Source organism: Vulpes vulpes, chromosome 1 (assembly GCF_048418805.1).
Source record: "Vulpes vulpes isolate BD-2025 chromosome 1, VulVul3, whole genome shotgun sequence".
Lineage (NCBI taxonomy): Eukaryota > Metazoa > Chordata > Mammalia > Carnivora > Canidae > Vulpes > Vulpes vulpes.
The window spans coordinates 161,265,107-161,290,927 of record NC_132780.1 but is presented as its reverse complement, the minus strand read 5'-3'; the positions used below and the strand labels follow the sequence as shown (position 1 = coordinate 161,290,927).

The following is a 25,821-nucleotide window of genomic DNA, read 5'->3' as shown; positions in this document are numbered from 1 at the left end:
AGCCCGACGTGGGATTCGATCCCGGGTCTCCAGGATCGCGCCCTGGGCCAAAGGCAGGTGCTAAACTGCTGCGCCACCCAGGGATCCCGAAAACTGATTTTAAAAGCTTTCTGTGTATGGTCTAGGGCCTAAGTTTATAATCAATTCCATCTAGACAGTTAACCCAAAGTTTTACCATTAGAAAAAGAAATGGCATTCTATCATCTCTCCTTTTATCTGGTCTGTTTCTTTGTTTTGTTTTGTTGGTTTTGTCTAGGGTGGGGGAGGAGAGGAACAGAGAGGGAGAGGGAGAGCATCTCAAGCAGGCCCCACATAGAGCCCTGCATAGAGCCCAATGAGGGGCTCTGTCTCACAACCCTAAGATCATGACCTGAGCTGAAATCAAAGACTGAGAATTTACCCTACTCAGCTACCAAGGTGCCCCAAGGCTGGGATTTGCTACTTTTCCTTACTCCGATTTTCTGTTTCTATTACTTTTGATGGGGACTCAGTACTTTGGCCTTAGATCAGATTTAACAAAGTAAAACGAAAAGAGGAACAATTAATTATTCAATACATAAACTTCTATCACAGTGGAAAGTTTTAAGAAACTGATTAAAACAGGTTTTAAGGTCTGTACAATGTATATTTTTAATAGGATTCTCTTCCCCACCTTCTTTTGACAACTGAGCCGATACTGCCACATTCAAATTGTTTATTTGCAACATGAAAATATATAAATATGCCTTAACTCATAATCTCAATAGAATAGTAACATGATAAAAGAATAAGAAATAACTGAATTCTGAATAGCTTCAAGATTTTAAAATTCATGTTGTATTGAATCTTTCCATATTACTTTGGAATTCGGTCCCAACTAGAACAATACCCCAAGTATCATTAAGCAGACCATAAGGTTAAAATAAAGCAATTAGAAGACTCAACCTGTCCTTCGTATATTTAAGTTTAACAGTAGACTGCTGACAACTTCACAGACTCCAGAGTTGAAACCCTAGCCTCTCCCTCAGATTTGTTATATCTTATTTTTAGATGTAATCACTTCCCTCCGGTAAATGGTTAGTGACCACACGCACAGGTCTACACATGAGGAAACTAAAAAGGGAACCTTACAGTGTGAATCAGAGACACAAGACATAAGGAGAGCCCCTGTCCGACCATGCCCAGCATGTCATTCTTCAATAATCCTTATGACAGTGCTGTGCTGACATTTTCAATTAATACCTGAAATGAAGCAATTTTCATGGCACGTTTGGACGTGTTGCTTCAAGAACCGTTTCTCTCAAACAGCCTGATAAAAATCAACTCTTCATTTTTGTCTGTATTAATTTTCCTCGGTGCTTCATGTTATGTGAATCGTGTTAGAGTTCAGATTAATTTTGAAGTCACACTTCTTAGGAAAATGTTCCAGAAAGATCAATTTAGTAAAATTAATTGGACCAGATTATATACATCTCAGATTATATACATTTCGATATATATAGCGAAATACATTCATCATAGATCCTTCAAATTATTAAGAACATTTATTATACACTAGAATGTCTCTAAAAACCAGTCCTACTTAACCAAAGATTCATTTTCCTTTCTAACCAAAGAAGTCCTATCCCCTATGTTTAAGTTGCAAATCATATTACCTATTAGTGTTCTTAACAGAAGACATAAAGAAATTAAGAGTAGCAACATTATCAGAATGAACTCCCCCTGCCCAATGGACTTCCTTTTGTCATGAGTCACTTCTGATTTATTTCTCACTGAAGAAAGTGTTTTCCCCCAAAAAAGTATAACAGCCTCAGGATATCTTTGATAGAGTGGGTAGACTACTCAGACTTTCATGTGGATTATTAGGAAATGCACCTCCTTCCAAATTAACATAAAAATCATAAAAGCTTATATAACACTGAGAGACCAAGATTTATTATTATTATTTATTATTATATCTTTATAAGAATAATTTTGTGTGTGCTTTGAACTCAAAAGTCTCTACCAGAGTGTGTTTATACCTGTTAAACAAAACTTCTTAAAGATATATTCAAAAGAATAAGTACAAAAGGACTCACAGTTTTAGAATACATCACCATGTATGACCAACATCAGAATACATCTTATGTGCTCCTTTGCATAGGAGTTGAAATCTCTCTTTGCTTAGGAAATGGCTTCTCCAATGTGTCTAGTTTGACTTAGAAGTATATCCAGATCAGTAATTTACACATTCTCAAAGTTCAAGAAAAGTTTTCCAAACTAGCAACATAATCATTTTTTTAAGATTTTATTTATTTATTCATGAGAGACACAGAGAGAAGCAGAGACAGGCAGAGGGAGAAGCAGGCTCCTGGGAGGGAGCCTCAGGCGGGACTCCATCCCTGAACTAGGATCACGCCCTGAGCCAAAGGCAGACGTTCAACCACTGAGCCACCCAAGCATCCCACCACATAATCATTTTTAAAAATCAGAGGTGAGAGTAAATGTTTCAAACTGCCTTGCAGCGCTTTGGAAACATTTGTGAAATTGATATTTGTGAATTTGACAACTGCAAATAAATATTATCTATTTAGTGCAATAAGTGCTCTAATGACTGTTAATCTTTTGTTCATTTCATCTGAAATACTATAAAACTCATGTAATTAAACTATGTTTCCTTTTATATCTCCTATTCTGTTTATTACTCTTCCTAATTAAGAGTAGGTATGTTCCTGGTTAATCCTAATTAGTGACAAATTTATGTACTTCTAATTTGAATACCTTATAATAAAGGGAAAAAGGAGAAAAATACACACAGAGAGACATGCACATATTTATATTTGTAATCATCAATGAGAGGAAAGAAAGGTTATGTAGACTAATACAATATACATATGGGAAAATGAGATAGTTTTAGAAAGTTTAAACGTGCAACATTAAAGGTCAATGGGAAAAACAATGAATTATTTATTTTGTACTTGTAGATTTAACCTATGGCCTCCTCAACCCCAACAATTTATTTTTAATGACTTTTAAAAATAACTTAAAGCCTATAAATAACATTTAGTGACTGGACAAAAAGAGGTGGCCTAGATACCTGACTTGTCCCGGACTGTCACGGAAGTGGAAGCAGGAAGTAGAAGCACTGCCACCCAGGGCCAAAGTTTCCAAGAGCCAGCGTGCTTCATTGTGCCTCGAAACCATGTGAACAAGTGGCCACAGACCTGCAACAAAACAAAATATTGGAACGGAGTTTATTATATATGCTTCCTCTCATCATTATCTCTAGAAGATCCTCATTACCTAAGAGAACACAAAAGATTTTACAATATAAATAATTATATAATGGGATATATGATTATTTATGTGATTATACATAATATATCAATATATACCTTAATGAGTATGAAAAGGCTCCAAAAATATTTTCAGATTAGTTCCTAATTATCAATGTCCACAAAGTCTCTTATAACTTAAATTTGCTCTTCTTTACATATATTTTTTTAAAGTTATACCTCTTAAATGATTTGTGTGTATTTATTTATTTATAAAAAGGATATTTTAAATCCTGGTAAAACACAAAATAAAAAATATATATATATAAAGGATATTTTAAATCCTGGTAAAACACAAAATAAAATCTATAATCTTTTTAAGTGGTATTAAATATCTTCATATTATTGTATAATCATCACAACCATCCATAACTTCTCATCTTGCAAAACTGAGACTCTATAACTATTGAAAACTAAATTCCCATTTTTCCTTCCCGCAACCCTTGGCAACCACCACTTAACTTTCTGTCTCTATAAATTTCACTACTCTAGGTGCCTCATATGAGTAGAATCAAGCTGTATTTATCCTTTTGGGACTTTATTTCACTTAGCACAATGTCCTTAAGTTTCATCCATGTGGCAGCACATGTCAGAATTTCCTTCCTTTTTAAAGCTGAATAATAATGCATTGTATGTATATACTATGTTTTGTCTATCATTCATCCTTTGATGGACACTTGGGTTGCTCCCATCTTTGACTATTGTGAATAATGCGGTTATGAACATGAATGTACAAATATCTGTTCAAGTCCCTGCTTTTAATTATTTTGGATACATACCAAAAATGGCATTGCTGGATCATATGATAATTCTATTTTGAATTTTCTGAGGAACCAACATAATGTTTGCCATAGCAGCTGCACCATTTTACATTCCTACCAACTATGCATAATGGTTCCAAATTCTCCACATCCTCATCAACATTATTATTATTAGTAGTAGGATTTTTAATAGCAACCAATGTGTGAGATGGTATCTCATTGTGTTTTTGATTTTCATTTCCCTAAGGATTAGCGATATTGAATATCTTTTCATATGCATATTATCCATTTGAGTATCTTCTTTGGAGAATGGTCTATTTAACTCCTTTCTCCATTTTTAAATCTTGTTTTCTGTTGTTAAATTGTAGGAGTTCTTTATATATTCTGGATATTAGCCCCTTTTCAGATATATTGTTTGCAAATACTTTCTTCTATATTGTGAGTTACGTCTTTATTCTGTTGATTGTGTCCTTTGCTGCAAAGAATTTTTTTTATTTTTACATAGTCCAATTTACCTATTTTTTTGCATCTGTTCTTTTGGTGTCATATACAATGATTTATATTTTAAAAATATAATCTTATTATTCACAATTCTGTTTTCTCCTCTGAATATTAGTGTTACATATTTTGTCTTAAGTTTTCTATAAACTTAATTATGTTGTTACTGAGTTAAATAATCACTGCTACTGAAGTAATTACTAGACATGTGTAAAGAAATCTTTCCACCTGTTTAGGAGAAAAATGGATATATGCCATGCCTACCTATCTGAGCCTACCACTGGTATCATGTTTAACATTGATGTGTTACTCTCCATAATCATTTGTCTTTATAAATATAGACTACTACTTTATTGGTATTACAATAAAAGATTTAATATACAGAATCTCTATAATAGAAAACTTAAATATTACTTAAATTAATTTTTATAGTGAAATAACTAACAAGGGAATAAATTGCAAGTAAAAATATAACAGCTCCTTCAGCATATTTAACAATTGCAGTATTATTAGAATAGCTATTCTAAGACTTCTAAATATGCAAATAATATTGAATCATTTATTTGCTATCATTCAAAGTTTACTCAAGAGTCAAATATGAAAGAATCCATCATACCAATGTCTAAATGTTGTCAGTACATACCCTAGAAAAAAAAACTAAAGCCACCGTTTTTGGTATTCTGCATATGCCAAATACCCTAAGATCAGCATTTTAAAATTAATTCAAGATTTTAGATATTTCTGGATGAATAGCTAGAAGTAGCAATTGCAATACTAAAAACGTATGTGTGGTTCTAAATATCAAACAGCTGGTTTTATGCCTTATTTCTTTTGAACTCTTTCATCTAGATATAGTCCTAATCCTCATATGACTTTAAAAGCTTATCCTATTATGTCAAATTAGTTAGTAAGTGGTAAGGCAATTCTATTTCAAATAAATGAACTCACAAATATTAATCTAATTATCAAAGAGATCCTTTGATTGTTTGCAGTTTTAACCAGTGATTTTTTTACCTTCTAGAAATTTTTATTACTTAAAGGGATTTCAATTACTAAAACATAGACAAGAAAAAAGGAGTAAATTTTACACTATTATCATTATTAAGTATTCAATAAAAAAATCACCATGCAAATAATCTTAAGGTATACATTGATTACATCAGAAAATTTTACCAAATATTTAAGCAGTAATTATTACTGAATTTTCACTTATAAAAAAATTCCAGAGAATAGGCAAAAAGGGTCAATCAGTAAGTCAGCAAAATTATTACACCATATTTGACAATGATATAAGAAAAGAAAATTACAGGCAAATCTTTCTTGAACACAGATGCAAAATTGTCAACAAAATTTTCACACAGTAAAGGAAACCATCAACAAAACAAAAAGGCAACCTACAGAATGGGAGAAGATATTTGAAAAGATATATCTGATAAGGGGTTAAAATCCAAAATGTATAAAGAACACACACAGCCCAACACCAAGAAAAAAAATGCAGTAAAAAAATAGGCAGAGGGCCTGAATAGACATTTTCCAGAAGCAACTCTTATTAATTGATTAGTTAGCAGAGTAGTAGACTGGTTAAAATCATGACTGCATGTCCGGACTTTGTCACTTATGAACAAGTTATGTAATTTCACTAAGCTTTCATTTATTTACCTGAAAAATAATCTATTGCTAGACTTATTATCAGTTAACACCTGGGAAAAGTATAGTAGAGGTCCTTGAACACAATAAGTATTCATAAAAATTACCTCCTATTATAATTCTTTGCTCTACATATTCACAAATAATAATTAGTAAAAATTTAGTTATGGTTATCTCCTCAGTCTGAGGTTGACTTTGATATTTGGACAATAGAGGAAGTGCCAAAGCATCCTAGAAATATAGGTTCATTGAAACTTTTGTCCCTGTTATAGCAACAAAGAACCAGAGAGCTAAACAGCCATAGTAACTCATAAGCATATTAACTCAGTCTTGAGGTCTCCTGTTTCCTTAAGTCACTTTGAGATAGTACTTAGGTTCAATCTCATTCATGCAAGATGTTTGAAGAAGATGATATTCTGGTTAGTTGACTAAATGTCCTACTTAATGATGAATTGCCATTCCACCTTCCATTGAGATGTCTCTTTACCAAGTTCAGCAAGAATTTGAAAGAATTCTTTTCTCTCCCCATCTTATTCAACTCCTGGCAGTACTTCCAATAGCTGACCATTATCTCCTTCTTGAAATTCTCACTGTCATTGGCTTCCCCGTCCTCACACTCTCTGGGATTTCCTTCGAAATCCTTTCTCAAATCTTGTTACTACCTGATTCCTTAGTCCTGAGATCTCTGGGCCATCTTTGCCTATCTCTTTATATCTTCTTAGGTGACCTTACCATTCTCTTGGCTTTAAACAGTATGTGTCAGATGATTTTAAAATTTGTATCCCCAGCCGACGCTTCTCTGAACATTATTAGACTGTGTAGCCAGCTGCCTATTCTGTATTCCCTCTTAGATGTTGCACAGACATCTCTAAGTTAATATGTTCAAATTAAATGCTTGATTCCCAAGCACAACTTACTCCTCTCACACTCTTCCCACTCTCAGTCCCCATCAAAATGCTCAAAGCAGGAACTCAGGCATCACACTCATTCTTCATCTCCCATATCACCATCACCCACATCCAGTCAGCAAGTCACTAACAGTGTTACCCCAAACCCATCTCAAATCTATCCACTGCCCTCCATTCCTCTGCCATAATCCTAGTTCAGTTTTCCCTAATCTAGACTCCTCAGACTAACTGATTTCCCCCATCTGCTATGGGCTCCTGACCAAATTCACTTACTACACAGCACTAGAGAACTTTTCCTAAAATAAAAGTTGAATAATGGCACTCCTTTCCTTTAACCCTTGAATGTTTTCCCATTGTACTTCATATACAATCCAAAAACCTTTTTATGGCTTAGAAGCCCTGATTAAATTAGCCCCTACCCCCTTTTTAGCCACATTTGGTACTGTTCTCTCCACTGATGTCCTATTCCTCAAATTCCCATGCTCTTTCCAAACTCAGGACTTTAGTGCATGCTCTTTCCTCAACCTGGATCACACTGGGTCCTATTTATCCTACATCTCTCAATGTAAATGTTACTGTGTGGAAGAGCCTTTATTCCTCACCTCATGATTCTCCAGCTCAGACTATTTTGTCTGTGTACATGTTTATTTCCTCCTGTCAACTCTATGCTCCTTGAAGGCAGAGATTATGTCTGTCTTGTCCATCATCTTATCCTGGGCACCTAACATAGTATCTGGAAAAGCAGGGGCTCAATAAATAGTCTTTGAATTTAAAAAGAGATTGTCAATTTCCAAATATTGAAATACAGTAAAATGTACTTATCTTTGAATCTGTTGTGAAAATTTAAACTTTTATAATTCTTAAGGCATTTCAAGATCTTATAATATTTCAAGAATCATTATCATGAACATTCTTTTCGTACATTTTTCTTTCTTTTTAAGCCTTTTTATTTTAATTTGAATATAGTTAACAGTATAATATTAGTCTCAGGTATACATCTCTTTGCACATTTTAAAGCATGTTTACTAGTTGAGGTTTCTGTTGTTTTGATCCTAAGTGCAGATGTACTCTACTTCCCTAGGATCATTTTTCCCCCCACTATGAACATTTGAAAAAAACTTGGTAAAGTTTCAAAATAAATCCTTGTATATATTCTAAAAATATACGTTTCTCAGATCTTTAACCTCTGCTTCAGGTAGTTGCAGGGTTGGGAAAAACTTCTACTGGAGTCTTTCTGGACCTCTCCTCCAGATCCTTCTCACTGCTTCCAGAACCCACTTTTACAGGCTGCTTCTTATTGTCCTGGACCCACCTCCAGGGCTCTCCAGGAATTCTCAATTCAAGACTGTCTATAAGCTCCTTCATCATCAAAACTTGCCAATTTTCTATTTTGTCTCCTCAGATTCCAGTGAGGTAACCATCAAAATAGTTTGATAAATTAATCCAAACCAACATTGTCAAAATTTAATGTGTTGTTCTTCCCAGGTAAGATTTCAATGTTAACACAGACCTTCAGTGCTTTCCCAATGCAATGACCAATTAAGAACCTCAGAATAATATATGTGGATGCTGAGATAGCTGAAGACTCTCAAGTCACTTTTTTTTCAAAACTGATACAAAGATGGCTCATGATACATTTCAAGAAGGACATGGGGAATATTGGTTACACATGTTCTCATTTTCTGAGGCAGATTTATTTTATATGTGGTATTTATTGAGAGGCAATCATCTCTGCCCCTAACACTAGCAGGATATAGGGCAAGAGATCCATATTATCATATATCTAAATACATGAATGTTGTATCTTTTTATCTTGACAAATATACCTTCAGAAAGACCTGAAAGACCACATCAAGTTTAGAATTGAACACAGCAGGCTGCAAAGGATAAACTAGCCTCTGGGTCCAACCAAAGCTCTTTTCTCATTTTTTCTCATTCCTTCCTTGGTCTGCACCATGCAGGGCCTCACCCAACATGTATGAGACCATACCAGTAAATCTAAACTGTCTATAATAGCTGTAAGCAGTTACTCCTTGAAACTCACTGGGGCCTAGGAGTGTTCCTATCAGTAACTTGGTCTGTCCCTGAGGAGATGAACCCAAGGAAGAGATCTACCAATACTGTAAGAGGATTAATAGTCCTTTGGTCAGGGAATTTCAGGACCTTGGGTGCCTAGAGCCTCATCTAATAGCTTGGGCTTTGGGTGGATATGTCCCCTTAATACTGTGGACTCCTACTCTGAGAGCAAGACCACATCCAGAGCAAGGCCATAAAAAGGCCTTCCAAAATGTAAGGCCCAGAACAGGGACCTTGTTGCCTGGGCCTAAGAGTGGTACAGAGAATAGTATCAGGTCCTCATTCTACAGATATGAGACATCAAAGCTCATACAGAAGATCCCAGAGTCTGAGATCTAAGTCAAGGTCTTCTCGACTAAGAAGTCAGTGCTGTTATACCATCAGGATGTGGGATAGACCTATCACTTCCCTATATACTACCTTTAAATTTTCAGCTATTCTTTATCAAGTTGCTAGCCAGACCCAGCAGCTCTTTCCCAGCACTACAAAGTACCAAAGTCATAATTATGAGCATGCCCGGTACTGGCAGTCTTGAGCAGACAATGGCACAGGAGCCTATGAACCCTCTAAAATCATCCAGATAGCTCTGTAACTCATTTCTCATTGTCATGACAACAAAAAGATAAAGGCTGCCTGATGGTCTGCCTATGTCCTCTACTACCTCTGACCCATTATTCTCAACAACCTTGGTTAACTGGAATAGTTTTGGATATTGGTTGGGGTAAGGTAATTAAAAAAAAAAGAAAGTCACTATCCCTTAAATCTCCATTATTCAGCTCTTGAAAATCTATGTGTTAACTACCAAAATATTTTAATTATGACATGGATTTTCAAAAATTCCATATTAATTTAGATTTGCATACAGAGAACACAAAAGGGACAGAAAGGAACAGTGGAAAACTTTAATTTTTCATTCCATTCATGGAATTTTTCATTCCATCCAGGTCTTATGGGCCATGGGGGAGACAGTAGTCATTGAGGATAAAGCAGGGAGCCAAGTCCTTAGTGTCACTCTGGTCAGGGAGACCAAAAATAAACACATATATTATCTTTGTGAGATAGACACTAGGAAGTAAAGGAAAGGAGAGTAAGTAGAATGATGAAACAGCAAGCTTGCTAGATAAGATGGTCAGGGACTTCTTAGTACAAGTTTTTTAGTAAACCCCACCAAATCTGCCTACAGACTGAATTGTTTTACTGTTATGCCATCTGACATTTTATACTACTCACTCTTCATCTTTGAAATTGAGGTAAAGGATCAGAATATTAGAATAAAGAGAGAAACAGAAAATAACATGGGAAAGGCAAATGAAAGGGGCAAACAGAAAAAAATAAAGAGTCCTAATTCACTTTATGCAGGCTGTTAAATGAGCAACATCATATTTTAACTTTCCAAAAAATAAGTTTGATTTGTTAAATGAAAGAACCCACATTTTCAGAGCATTCATCACAAAGAGAAATGCTGTGTGACTGGATAGGGGGTCAATTCCTAAATCAAACCTCTTGACTATCTTCCAATATGCCTGTACATAATTCCAAGAAAATCTGACCATAGTGTTATGAAGTCACACATCTTGTAAATAAGCAAAAACAACAGGTGTTACACATCTGTTCTTTCACCAATCTTTAGAATCTATCTTTAGTGAAGCTACAGCAGAGTCTGTAAACTATTGGAGAAAACCAGCTGAAAAGCCATACCTCCAGAGTTAAATCCCAAGCTGATAATAGGATAAAAGTTTCAAGAGCTTAGGACTAGATCTAGCATTATTTCATAATTTTATCATAGATTACAATAATGAAATTGGAGTTAATTTGCAGAAATCTGTTGCAGCTTAGGCAAGGTTTCCGCCCTCATTATAATCTATAGAAAACTCCTGACCTTTATATTTTAATTACAGGATTCTTATTTAACTTAAGAACCCATTAGAAATTTCAAAATCCTCTTCAATTCATTCTTTACCCCTCCTATATCAAACCTCTATCAAGTCTATAAAATATACTTTTAAAAATTTCCTTTGAATCCATACCAACTTCTTCATCCTTACAAAACTGATTTACTTTACCTCCTTACCATTTCTAATCTGTAAAAGTGCAGCAGACTCCTAACTACATTCCTCTTCTTCAGTCTCGTTCCCCTTGTTTCTATCTCCCTACTGCTCAAGAATTCTATAACAGGGATCTAATCACTTTAGTGTTCTGCTTTATTAAAGTCTCCTGGTACTTTTTCATAGGCCATTTCTAAGGGAAGCTCTCAAGGCTTTTCACAGTACGGTCTTGGACTCATCTGACCAGTCTCATTGCCTGCTACCTCCTTCCTTCCTTTTTTTTTTTTTTTAAGATTTTATTTATTCATGAGAGACACACACACACACAGAGAGAGAGAGAGAGAGAGAGAGGGAGAGACATAGGCAGAGGGAGAAGCAGGTTCCATGCAGGGAGTCTGATGTGGGACTCAATCCCAGGATTCCGGGATTGTGCCCTGAGCGGAAGGCAGACGCCCAACCACTGAGCCACCCAGGTGTCCCCTGCTACCTCCTTCCATACAAACTTTACTCCATCAAACTCTTCACAATTCCTCGCATGTGCAAGGCTTCTGCACATGCAGTTTTGGCCACTGGGATATCCTTTCAATTCTCTTTCCAACTGCCAATCATTTACTCTGGCTTCCACATGCAATTCAAATGCCGTGTCCTTTATGAAGACTGCAAGAATGATCACTGAGTTCATTTACTCACTGCCTTAACAATCCAACAGAGCTCAGTGCCCACCTCTGCTTCAGTGCAGTCTACACTGCATTTTAATAACCTATGTGCATTCTGTCTCTTCTTTACACTGAACATCTTATAGAAGAAAGTATCTTATTACTTGTGTTTTTTCAAACATTAAATAATGTTTAACTACTGGCATTTAGTAGGTACTCACTTGATCAATTTGTAGGATGAATATAGTCTAAAGCAACACATTTCCAAAATGAAGGTTCAAGCTTTTAAGTAGTATATCCAGGTATGGATTTAAAATTTATAGAAGATATAGGTGGAGAATTATTATTAAAAGAAGACTCAGTGATCTAATTTCAGTTGTTTAATGAGATGCGCAAAAGATAATACTACTGAATTTTTCTTCCATCACAGAAAATATATTGCCTCGTTCTTAATGTTTATAATCCTCTAAACCGATCAACTTGATCACATTTTCTCAAACTTCTATGTTATTGGGACGCCTTGGGTGGCTCAGCAGTTGAGCGTCTGCCTTTGGCTTAGGGCGTGATCCCGGAGTTCCAGATCAAGTCCCACATCGGGCTCCCCGCATGGAGCCTGCCTCTCCTCCCTCTGCCTGTGTCTCTGCCTTTCTCTCTCTCTCTCTCTGTCTCTCATGAATAAATAAATAAAATCTTTTTTAAAGGGATCCCTGGGTGGCGTAGCAGTTTGGCGCCTGCCTTTGGCCCAGGGCGGGATCCTCGAGACCCAGGATTGAGTCCCACGTCGGGCTCCCGGTGCATGGAGCCTGCTTGTGTCTCTGCCTGTCTCTCTCTCTCTCTCTCTCTCTCTCTCTCTCTGTGTGACTATCATAAAAAAAAAAAAAAATCTTTTTAAAAAAATTCTAGGTTATTTGTCTTGTCACCTCAAAACTAGTGCTTACTTCCCAGAGGGTCTCCAACCTCAGGTTCCTTTTGAGTGTGCTTAACTGATTCTCTTCATCCTCCACAACTTGTTTTATTGATTCACTTTTCTGACCTACTGTGGTCTCCATCAACTTTTTTGGAACCATTATCAAATTCTATCATTATGAGTGACCTACATTTTCTCAGGTTTCAATTCTATAGCTCCATTTCCACAGATATAGCTATCTCAGTGATCCAGTGCCACTTAAAATTTTGAATTAATATAGATGTATAGTTTTCCCTTATGTATCAAGTTTTCCTACTTTTCATTTGACGGGCTCTACTAACTATGATCTAATAATCTTACAATCTCATGATTAACTCTGATTTCTCTCAGAGAGGTGTCAAGACCCATTGGACTTCACAAATGTCATGGGATATCATGGGTAAGGTCTATTATTCCACTCTCACATTGGCCATCTATCAATTTCCAAACTCAATATGCAACTTCCTAACCTGATTATCTCACTAAAGGCCTACAAAATAACACCCCAAAGAGCCTCTTACCTCTTACATTCTCCTTTCCGATCTCTCCTTAGGCAAGTGCTATCTGCTCTCATCTCGGGTTTCATCCCAGCTCGGATTCTCTGTCTTACCAGGCACATGACTGCTCACTCCCACCTCTAAGCCTGCACACATGCCATTCCTTCTGGTCGGAATGCCCCCTCTCTTGCTCTCTTCTGTCAAGCCATTTTATTGTCTGCCTCTTTAATTTTTTTTTAAGATTTTATTTATTTGAGAGAGAGAAGGGGAGAGCACAAAGGAAGAGTGAGAGGGGAGAAGCAGACTACCTGCTGAGCCCTATGTGGGGCTGGATCCCAGGACCCTGAGATCATGACCTGAGCTGAAGGCTGATGCTCGAGCCACCGAGGTGCCCCTTTTCTCTGCCTCTTTAAGATATATGACCTTAATGCAGCCTGCCTTGTATAATCCAACTCCAATCCTATTCGTTCTATTTGTTTTTCCCAGCATCCTTTCCAGATTATATACTTGCATCTCTCTAGCCCTGCTAGTTTGTGTTCCAGCTAATTTTTCACTTTTCACTTGAATTTGTATTTATGATGTCAATTGGCCATATAACTATGCTTTCTTTTTGTTTGTTTTAATTTAAATTTGATTAGCCAACATATAGCACATCATTAGTTTCATATGTAGACTTCAGTAATTCATCATTTGAGTGTAACACCCAGTGCATCACCCAATTACCCCATCCCCTCAACACCCAGTGCATCACCCAATTACCCCATCCCCTCACCAACTTCCCCTCCAGCAACCCTCAGTTTGTTTCCTATAGTTAATAGTCTCTCATGGTTTGTCTCCCTCTCTGATGACATCCCATTCAGTTTTCCCTCCCTTCTTCTATGATTCTCTGTGCTGTTTCTTATATTCCACATGAGTGAAACCATATGATAGTGGCCTTTCCCTGATTGACTTATTCTGCTCAGCATAATACCCTCCAGTTTCAGCACGTCCATGTACAACTATGATTTCTATCTCTATAGCTTCTCTTGCCTCTGAAACCATACACTCTGTGTACCTACTGGGCACTTCTGCCTGCTAGGGGGAAAAAAAAAAAAGAACTACAATTTCAGCAGCAGAGATTAAACAGAAGGACCATAGAGTAAATGGAAATTTTCCATTTCTGGAGAATCTGTTTGAGATGGTTTCGTTCGTTGGGTGACGATGATTTGGATACAGAGATAATGTCCTGTGATAATAATCACATTTGTTTTTCTTTCACCTTTTTGCTTTTTCCCTGACCTTTTTCATCAGGTTCAGGCGCACTCCCCTGGTGTATAACCACAACTTCTCTCTCCTTTCCCAGGAAACCCCACTTAGATTCCTCACCATTCTGAGAAATCAGACTGGACAAAGCCTCATGGAAGCACGTGCCAGTTATTACCTTCATTTTGTAATCCCCCAGGGAGAGGATGAACTGGTCTACCCCTGGGAATCCCCGTCCTCTTTTTCACCCTGAAGAGATATTCCCACTCCAAGAGCCCTGTCAACCTCCTCAGGAAGCGATTTTAGGTACACTTTCCACCATCTGAACACCAAACGCCTCAGCTCCTCCTTTGCAGGCACATATCAAAAATCTCCACTTAGGAGTCCTGCGGCTCCTTCCTCACACATCTGCAAGGAGATGCTGAGAAACCAAACGTTTGGTACTTTCCTTTCTTTCTTTTTTCTTTTTTCTTTTTTTTTCTTAATCTCTTAAAAGGACAGTACTGCTTGGTTTGGACTGATGACAAATGCCACTGCTCTTTCGCCTTTTGTTGGAGTGGGGGTAGGGGAGGCGTTGGAGGGGCTTATTTCATCCCCTCCGTTAGCAAGCAGCTATAGGTTCCTGCTGGGCACCCCACCACCCCCACGCGCACCCCCACCCTTGTTTCTCCCCCGACCCCTCCTCAAAGCGGAAGGTGGGACCAAGCAGTCTGGGAACTGTGAATGCCAGGAGGCAGCACAAGTATCTTCTTCCCCCCCGCACTCCCCAACCTCGAGCTGGGGCTCGGGATCGCTCCCTGCTGCAATGCCTGGATGGTTCCATTAAAACTCTCCGCATTCCCAGGGGCCCGGGCGCTCTCTCCTCTTTTCCCACCCCCGGCCCACTGCCCCCCGAGGCTGGCACGGAGCTGGGCACCCCGTACTCTCCGCCTCCGGCCCCTCCACCTGGCCTGCCCGCCCCGACTCCCCGCCGCCGCCCGCCCTCACCCTGCGCGGGGCAGGATTCGCGGACGCGCCCGCCCGCTCGGAACCAGCCTAGCGTGCCCGGCGGCGGCGGCGGCGGCGGCGGGGACGGCGGCGGCGGCGCGCCTGGTTCCGCGCCAGCAAACTTCCTCGGGACCCTGCAGTGCGCGGGCCACGGGGCTGCGCCGCCCCTCCCCCGGCCGCGGTGCGTCGGCGCCGGCGCGCTGGCGGCCGAGGCGGCCGGATCTCGCAGCCCCGGCGGGCGGCGGAGGCGGGGGCCGCGTTCTCGGAGCGCCGGGACCGGGACGTTCCCGCGGCTGCGGCGGCGGCGGGGACGGCGGGGACGGCGGGTCGGGCCGCGCTGCGCGTGCTGCGGGCTAATTACGGAGCAGCCGCCGGAGGCCGGAGTCCCGGGACCCCCGCCCGCGCGGCCCCGCGAAGCCGCCCTTGGGAGAGAAATACCCGCAGGTCGGAATGAGTAACCCCCCGCACCTCGCGTCTTCCAGTTTATAGCCCTTGACTGTCTCCTCGCTTCCAGTGGGTAACATCTCTAGACGTAGCTCAAAAAAAAAAAAAAAAAAAAATGTTCTTACGGCATGCATTTACATGGAGTTCATTTGTTTTGTGCATTTAACCCCATGGATATTTTTTTTTCTTCCGTATTTGACGTCTGTTCTCCCCCGCATCAGCAGTGCTCCCGGCTCTCCTTGACAAGCACACGTAGCCGGAAAAGCCACCTAGAACTAAAGTGCGAGGCATAAAGCCTGCATCGCGTGAGCATCTGAACACGAACTACGTTCCAGGTGGCATAAAGTGGTCCCACCGTCCGGCTCCCTCTGGGAATGCGTAATTGCAGGTGTGCCTTATTCACCCGCCCAAACTGCGCGGCACGGTTTTTGCGTTCTCTCGAAAGGCAGATGCGCGCAAATGACCAGAAACCTGAGCAGAGGACCCAGCCCCGGCGTGTGTGCGAGAGATGGGGCGAAGGGGCCGGCGCAGCGCAGAGCCGCGCAGCTTACCTTGGCCGCGGCTGTGAGCCCCTCGAGGCGCCGCGGAGTCCGGCCCGCGCGGGCTGCCGCACCGCCGAGGAGTGGCCCGAGGGAGCTCCCTGCGAGTGGGGACGGGGGACGCATCTCTGCCCTTATTAGTCTCTCCCGGTGTGACCCTCCCACTCGACGAGCACGGAGGGACTCCGCAAGACGGGACTCCGCCAGCCCGGGCACAGGTTCCCCCTAACACAACAATGTCGCCTTGGAGCTGGGAATAATGCCTTTTCAGGTTTACGCTTTATTAGCAGTTTCACGGAGAGGACGACTGCTGGATGCAGGTGCTAGAGTTCCTCACTTTGATGCTGAAGGGTCTTCGCAGTGCTGTATGTGGTGCGCGTTCACAGGTAGATGATTGGCTCTTCTAACAGTTGAGCTGAAAAGGGATCATCATTCATGTGTCATGTTTCACTTTTATGTCGGGAGTTTATATAAAGTTAATCGAGAGTCTTTCCGCCTCCTAATCATGGTCGTGTGTACAGGTTCAGTGTGGCACTGTTTGTCTCACAGTCCATAAAAGTATTTTGTGATTTTTAAATATTATGTCTTCCCATGGATTTGGTGCGACAAATGCTGGGTTTTGAACTCTTTGGGATCCCTTTCAACATGTGAAGGTAACATTTTCCCGCAGATCTTTGTGTAGGTATTTGTGTGTGTGTGTACACACACACACAGTGGGTATATATTTATATTTGAAGGCATAGATACATATTGTATGTGTGAGATATATATATATACACACACATATATATGTATAAATCCATCCATCCCCCCCTACACACACACACACACACACACACACACACACACATATCTTTGGAAGAAAAATAAAACCATTATAGAACTCAGAAAAATGATCAGGCATTAGAAAATGGATAAATTGAAAAAAAAAAGAAAATGGATAAATTGGCTTAACATTCTTTAGTTTAGTACTGCCATAGTTGGGGAAATATTATAAATTATGTTATTGATCCATAATGGTGAGAATCAGTAAGCTTAAAAGTGACCTTAAATCAGAGAAATATGCTTCATGTGTCAGGGCTCACAGATTGGGTAATAAAATTAGGCCAGCAAAACCTAAAAATATTAAGAAAAATTTTAGGAGATAGCTCATTTCCACTTCATTGAAGTGAAACTATTAGAGTCAACTGGTGGTTTTTAAACCCTTTTCATTGTAATCAAAATGCCTACAGTTTTTGTCTTGCATCAAAACATGTTTATATGTCAGAATTTAAAACCTTATGATGTGTTTCCTTCTGTTTGATTTTCGTCACTAATTTTTGGTTGACTGTGGAAAGAGGCCAAGGAGGGAGGATATCACATGAATCACGCTGCTGAAATGGCCATTTGAAAAATATGTTTTCACAAACCTTCATCAGACTTTTGGTGATCATTCTCCAATTTTTAAAAAGTGTTACCCCTATTTGAATCTTTTTTTTTCCTTTCTAAGCAATTGTACTTTACCTTTCACTTGCTAGTGAATTGGAATAAGAGCATCCAGGCTTTATTTCTCTGATAGACTATCATGTTCACCTTATTTACATTTAATTGGTACTATTTAAAGTAAGGCTTTAAAATTACTTAAGAGAAAGCCTGAAAATTTGCCTCTAATTTGTGTTTTAATGCAACTTTATTTTAGTGTTATTTTTGCAAACATCTTAATTTCATAATCCTTAAGATTTTTTTCAAAATAACCACTGTCATATTTTTTTTTCTTTTTTTTTTTCATATTTTTTTTTCAACCTCAAATTGCTCCTTTCCCTACTCATAGCATTGAACTAAACAAGAGTTTGGAAGAAAGTGAGAAATGATTAAAAATAAAAATTATTATTATCTGTTGCTTATTCTGCATCAACAATCCTAGGTCAATAAATATTCCTCATTTTTCTTCCAGGAAAGCGTTTAAATTTGGACTGGTTTCATAATTACAAACAATGATATCCCTAAGTGTTGGCTCCTTAAGCCAATTCTTTTCACTGAGTTTTAAAGTGACTTCAAATAGAAACAGCCCCTAACCGAGCAATTTTATTTATCCAACCCAAATACAATTATAAACGATCAGTTTTTTCACTTGCTTCTGAAGCTACTGCTGGTGAACGCACATCTGAAAATAATAGGAGTTCTGACAGGACTTTGAATTCTGGCGAACAGCTTGCAGGGCTTCTAATGCCCAGTTTAGCTGCATGCATGTGTGACTTTAAAAAATAAGATTTCAAAAGCAAACCGCTTTCAATATTTACGTGCCGTGGAAGACACATTCCCTATTTTTATGTCCTGTGAGGAATAAATTCCTTTTAGTACATTAAAAAACTCTTCCATATTTGTAAAGCCCCACTTATATAATTTAAGTGTCATAAAAGGAACATTGCACCATATTTTGATAATTGCCCCATAATAAATGTGTTTTTTTCTTTCCTGAGCCTCACTTCTCAATCTCCTGAGTTAATATGGCTATTTGTTTTTGTTTTTCTTTTTTCTGTACTTCTGTGCTCCCAGCCATGTTACTTTGCCTTTTCTCTTTTGTAATTCCTTTCACTTTTCTCCTCCTTCATAGTTTCCATTTTCCAAGAAGAAAGAATTTCAGCGTTGCCCCCAGCTAACTTCTTAGCTACCAAACCATAAGAGTGTTCATTCTCTATTGAATTGACAGGGCACAGACATACATGACTCCCATACATATCCCATGGAAATACTTCAGTGCCTCAATAGGAGCTGAACAGACCGTACTGTTAACTGTAATTACCAAATCTGACTTGTCATCGCTAGCATGCACTTCCCATTCTTTTCTTTTGAGACCAGTACTACATATAATATTCTTCAGGGTAAACAGAAAGTAGGCATATCAGTTCTAATTTTTTAGTAATCATCAAAAGTATGGACATTTAAAAAATTTAAAGGCTATTTTTACCATTGTTTCTGGAAATAATTCTCCTCACAGAGAAAATAATATTGCACGGGAGGTTGTTATGTCTGCTTCCATTCCTGGAAGACATTCTAGCTCCTCACATTGACTCAGCTTAGAAATGAGAGGAAGAAGTGATCATAGATCTGACATTCACTTAGTTTATTAGACTTTACTTCCTAGGGATCAGTGACCCTGAAAGGAAATATGGTAAAAGACAAATGCCTGACTGGGGAAGATGTTTATTAATACACATCCACCTCTCAAAAATAATGATTTTTAAAAATAGAGACAGATAAATATCCCAATAGAAAAATGGGCAAAAATGTGAAAAGGCCATTCACAAAGGAAATACAAATGGTCAATAAACGCATGAAAAAATACTCAAATTAGTATTGAAAGAAATTAATTTCTAAAGGAATGATTTTTGTCCCCTACCCATTTCGCCAAGACTAAGATGAGTGGTATATTCAGGGTTAGCATAAATGAGGAGCATTCTCACACTCAGGAGCATGAAATAGTTGTCTTTCTGAAGGACAGATTTGCCATATTTATTAAAATCTCTAAAAACTCCTCTAAAACCATGAACTGTGGTTATTTCTGAGTTATGATTATGGGAGATTTTGATTTCTTCCTTTTGCTTTTCTATGATAATATAAAGTTTCTACAATGAATATGTATTACAGTTGTAATAAAAATGTAACAAACATAACCTAGTGTGGTATTTTTATATATCTCCAACAAATTAATAAAGTAATGGTGTTAAGAGAGCTGAGAAATTTGCCTCTCAAGTGCTCTTTTCAATCATTTCCAGCAGGAATCTTCCAGGTAAAAGTGAGCCTGTGACATGAAACATTTAAACTTGTTCTAATGATTTCTCTGGGAAGCAGATATTAATCAAACTGTTCATTCAACACAGTTTTAAATACCTCTTCTGCTGAGCACTGTAGAGCAGGCAAAGAGGTTGCACATGGGCCCCACCTCCTGGAGTTTAACATCTAGTAAGAAAGAGAAGACATGTATACATATACACAATGGTAATATGAAATGAAAATACAAAGTGCGATAAAGTAGATATAAAATACTGAGAAAGTTCTAAGGTGGGGAGAAACTGTTACTATGCAGAAGCATGAAGATCAGAAACTTCCGGTGAACAAAAATGTCTCTTGTTTTGTCAGTCTAAATAATTCTACTTAAAAATCATCATAGAATCATAGTACTAGAAGGGGCACTGTAAATAATAATTTGAGAAATGATGAGTTTACTATAATAAATATTTGTTGAAAGAATCAACAGAGGAAAAAAAAAAACACCTAAGAACCAGGAGAGAACAAATCCACTTCTCTCCCCATTCGGGTGAGGAAAATGAAGTTCCTTTCCTACTGAGCTAAATCCTTTCAACAGTGCAACTTCAGTGGGCTCCGCTCAGACCCCTCAGTCCCCCAGGAGGCCCCAACCAGATTAATTGCTCTTAAGCACAGAATGAACTACCCAGCCAGTCCACTATGCTATTACTCCTGCTACCTCCAGGTGAACCTCAAGGTGGCTGTTGACATTCTGTCAATCATTTGAGGCTTATTTCAGGTGTTCTCTCAGGTGTTTCCGGGCACCAAACTCTTCCCCTACCTCTAGAGAGTGGAGTAGTCACTTTTTACATGACAATCTACTTTCCCCTACCTTGTTTCAAACACATTTCTGTATTTGGCCCTCTGATGTGATTGTAAACTCCTTGAGGACTAGAATGGAGTCTTTTTTAATAATACCTAGAGCACCTAGTACAATACATTTTTTCTTAATATAATCTTCAAATATTTGTTGAGATGAGGCTTGTGGAGGTTAAGTAACTGAGGACATACAACTTTCTAATTACAAAGCATAGACTGAATCTCAGAGTCAATATGGAAAAATGGTAGGTTTATTTTGGTATGCTATCTAGGGGATTAAATTATTACACTAATAAAGTAACCACAGGATAATTTGTTCTTGCCTATAAAGGATTCTCAGAACAAGGACTTGTGTGTGTGTGTACAGCAATATTTCAAGACACCAAGACTATTATTAGTTGAAAATGTCCTCATCATGTGTCCCCTTCACTTCTTTTCCACACTTAAGGTTAATTTTCATAATTGACAAAAAGAATGCAACTCTGTTTAAATAATCTTTTGTTATTCTTAGAACATGAGAAAAAGACCCCCAATTAAACTTTGTTCTAACTCCTCAATGTTTTTATTTATTTATTTATTAAGGATTTTATTTGTCTATTTGACACAGAGAGAGGGGGCACAAATGGGGAACAGCAGAGGGAGTGGGAGAAGCAAGCTCCTCGCTGAGCAGGGAGCTTCATGCAGGACTCGATCCCAGGACCCTGAGATCATGAGTGGAGCCCAAGGCAGACATTTAACCAACTGAGCCACCAATGCGCTCCTGAATATTTTTAAATAACGAACTCTTATACAACATTAAAAAAAAAAAATTCAACATTGACGCAGTATGATTAGTCAGCTAGTAAGTTAATCAAGTTCATGTCTAAAAGCTGTAATTCTTTTCATTGTAATCTCTTTGGAGTGTTTATTTTCAAGTTAAAACTAGCTTATTTTCTGATTCTCATGAAATCATTTTTTAGAAGATATTTATTTATTTATTTATTTATTTATTTATTTATTAACAGAGAGAGCACAAACAGGGCGCATAGCAGAAGGAGAGGGAGAAGCAGGCTCCTCACTGAACAAGGAACTCAATGCAGGGCTCCATCCCAGGACCCTGGGATCATGATCTGAGCTGAAGACAGGTGCTTAGCTGACTGAGCCACTCTGGCGCCCCATCTCATGAAATCATTTTTAAAAAATCATTTGCTAGGCATGGTACTAAGTGCTTTATATATTTCATATTTTCAAAATCCTTCAACAACTTTATTGTCCTATTTTCACAGCTTAGGACTAAGGCCTTGAACCAACCTGACAGAGCCAGGATTTGCACCCATGTCTGTCTCATTCCAGTGTCCAGGCTCTTATCTACTATGCTCTAGTACATTGTCTTTAATCACTTTTGAACAAACATTTTGCAACCCCAGATCATCTAACAGACTGGTTAAATGGGTGCTCAAGGCAAAGCAGAGGCCTCAAAGTTTTGTGGCAACAATTTCCCTTACAAGGTAATATGAGAAAGACAAAATGAAATAAACCTATAAGTCTCTGTTTTAAGAAAGGAATCAATTTTAAGTAAGAGAAAATCATGAACTAAATTAGTTGGACTTAAAAATTATTTTATTTATTTATTTGTTTGTTTAAAGATTTTATTTATTCATGACAGAGAGACAGAGAGGCAGAGACATAGGCAGAGGGAAAGCAGGCTCCCTGTGGAGATTTTGATGCAGGACTCCATCCTGGGATGCCAGGATCACTGCCCAAGCCAAAGGCAGACGCTCAACCACTGAGCCACCCAAGTGCCCCTAAAATTATTTTATGTATTCAGACAATGTCCAACAATATGCTTTAGTTTGTGCTAAATTAAAAGGAAAAAAAATTCCAAGATAGAAAACTAGGCAAAGCTCTTTGCTTAGTTGACTATTCAACTAAACCAAAGTAAGATAAATCTGACCAGACTCTGTTCTCTCTCAAAGGTGACAGATTTACCTGGTTTTCTAATACTTGAGGACATTCTTGCTGTCAAATTATTTTACCATAAACCCATTTTTATCCATTTTAAATGTAAACTTCTATGTTTATAAAACCCCTTTCAAGTAATTATGAGAAGTCATAAAACATAGCTAGTGAAAGAAACAATGATAGTTCATAAATCTATTCTTATTTTTAAGCACTTTGGGTGTTAACCAAAAACAGAATATTTTTTCTTATGTAGAAAAGCTCTTTATTTTTAGTAAAAACTTCATAATAACTTTTAGTGTTCAGATAGCCATATTGAAATCCACTATCTTTTATCTAGAGACTTGGCTGCACGGGTTATGAATCTTTTGCTAATCCTGTCCCTAACTGTGGTCGCTGCTCAGCTGGTTCTGCTGTCGTGCCATTGCTCAGTTTTGACCCCAGCCCTGGGGATGCTGGCTACACCAGGATCCAGGTGCCTTCTGAAGCAGAGGAAAGGTCTGTTTTCTCCATCAAGGTCAGTCTCATGTCAGTGGATTCTATTAGAATGACATTCTCACAGTAGGTGACACAAGTGGTATTTTCAGGCAGTGTTCAGCTTCTTTACTTGATGTATCATCAGCTTATTGTTGCATAATATCCTATCCCAAAACTCAGTAGCTGAAAAAACTTTTATTATTGTTCATGAGTCTACTGATTGAAGTTCTGGTCTAGGCTGGGTTTGGCCAATTTCAGTCGGGTTCTCTTATGTCTCTGCCTTCAGCTGGCAGGTCAGATGATTGGCTGGCAGTAAGGTGGCTCATTTGGGACAAGTCATCTAGCCTCCACATGATCTCTCACTCCTCCAAAAGGCTAGCCTAATGCAGGAGACCACATGGATTCCAGACAGAGTAGAAGCCCACGAAGTCTCTTGAGCTTGGGCTCAGAACAAGCACATGGTCACTTTTGTCACATCCTATTGGTCAAAGCAAGTCCCTAGGCCATGTCAGAGTTAAAATTTCCATCTCTTGAAGAGAGAAGGCTCAAAATCACAATGTCATGAGCACAAATAGGGGAGTGAAAAACTGGAGCCACTAGTAATTTTCTATGATTAGGAGAATACACAAAGGGCATCTTCATTCAGCTCACCAGTGCTAAGTCCCATATCCTCCTCTGGATACCTTTTACCTCTAGAACTACCAATAAGCAACTTCAGCAGCTTGAAAGGTATCATCCCTCAGCTAATTAGAGCCTCTCTAACTTGTGATCATGGAAACTGAAGAGATTCTTCCCTTCACTCTCCCCTAGAGATATAGAAAATTGGGATGTTCTCGTGGATGCATGCCTACCCTCCCCTTCTCAGAAAGCCTAGACAGTAGTTTCCTCATGTCCTGCTGGTGCAAGGAAATCCAGCAAACTTACTGACTTCAGAAATCTCAAAGGAAGAAATGAATCTTGTCTTCATTCTTTAGAAAGTTTCACCACATCTCAGGGGAGATGGATTGGGGGTGATTAATAAGAGACTCTTCAGCAGCTCTTCATTTTCTCTCTTCTAGAAGAACTCTTTCTTTTGTAGCTCCCACTACTTTTCTGGTGACAAAAACTACCAAGCCAGTTGAACATTTTTCAAACCATGAGAGCCTGGAAAGCTAACTTACCAGAATCTTTCTTCTTTTGCAACTGGCCTTTGGAAATTTAACATTTTTTTTCTTTTTCTGTTTGCTGTTTCTATAATAATGGGTAGGTGATGTGACAAAGAAAGCTACTTGGGAAGGGAGTAAGGGACAACTTTAGATGGGATAGCCATAGAAAGCTTCTCTAAGGTGGTGATATGTGATATTAGAGTTGAGACCTTAATGCCCAGAAGGAGCCAGCTCTGCAAAGATCAGAGGAAAGGAACAGCTGGTACAGAGGCTCTGGTTAGGCAGAGTAGGGCCTGTTCAATGAACATAGAAAGGCCTTAATGCCAGGAAAGGGGTTAACAAAAGAAGGCATGGTAAGGGATGATGTTGTCTGGGGTCAGATATTGCAGAGCCTTTTAAGCCCTCATAAAAAGTTTATATTTTATATTGTAAAAAGTAGAAAAGTGTTGGAGGGTTTAAGCAGGGAATGAAATGAACTAATTTCTTATTTTTAAAGAATCCCTCTGGCTTCCCTGTAGAGAATAGGACTGTAGCAAGGCAAGAGTAGAAAAATGAGACAAGTTCTGAGGCTGCTGTACTCCAGGCAAGAGATGATGGTGGCTACATTGAGGGTGGTGGTAGTAGAAGGAAAGAAGTAAACAAATTCAAGACGTATTTTAGAAATAAACTTGCTAAGACTTGCTAAAGGGCTGGATGTTGGGGCCCAGAAAAACAGAGAAGCACAAAGCAAGCCTGTGTTTCAGGAACACAAGAGACCTTAAAAATCACTTGGACCAATCATGTTTCTATGCTTGTTTTAATCAATACAAATTAAATAGAAGTTGCTTGGTTTTCAAATGCTTATCCTTTAGGGAAAAGGGAGAAATTCCTGTATAAATGGTAGGTAAGCTCCTGTGTTGCCATCTGTATTAGAGTGCTAAGGAAGGTCATAAGCCCTCCCAAGTGATTGACTATCATGTCACGGACAGAAGAGGGACAGGGGAGAGAAGGTGGTGACCTAGAATCACATGAGCTTCTCTAAGATTAAAAAGACTAACGTGACAGGGGCTGCACATGAAACCAGATTTGTTTTCCCCACAGAGGTATGATAATTAACAGCTCTTTTGATCCTTGAATC

At 38.7% G+C, this 25,821-nt stretch overlaps 1 protein-coding gene across 4 annotated transcripts in view; it reads right to left on the bottom strand.

The window, feature by feature from the left end:
• Positions 1-20,183, bottom strand: part of COL19A1 (collagen type XIX alpha 1 chain) — a 312,174-nt gene extending 291,991 nt beyond the window's left edge. For all 4 annotated transcript variants that reach the window (XR_011996755.1, XM_072735110.1, XM_072735118.1 and 1 more), the window contains exons 1-2: positions 16,552-20,183; positions 3,056-3,182 (exon numbers count right to left, since the gene is read on the bottom strand). Coding sequence is in view for 3 of the 4 variants with exons in the window: in XM_072735110.1 (XP_072591211.1) it covers positions 3,056-3,182; positions 16,552-16,665 (241 nt within the window). In the remaining variant the exon portion in view is untranslated. The remainder of the gene's footprint in view (positions 1-3,055; positions 3,183-16,551) is intronic.
• Positions 20,184-25,821: the final 5,638 nt, after the last annotated feature.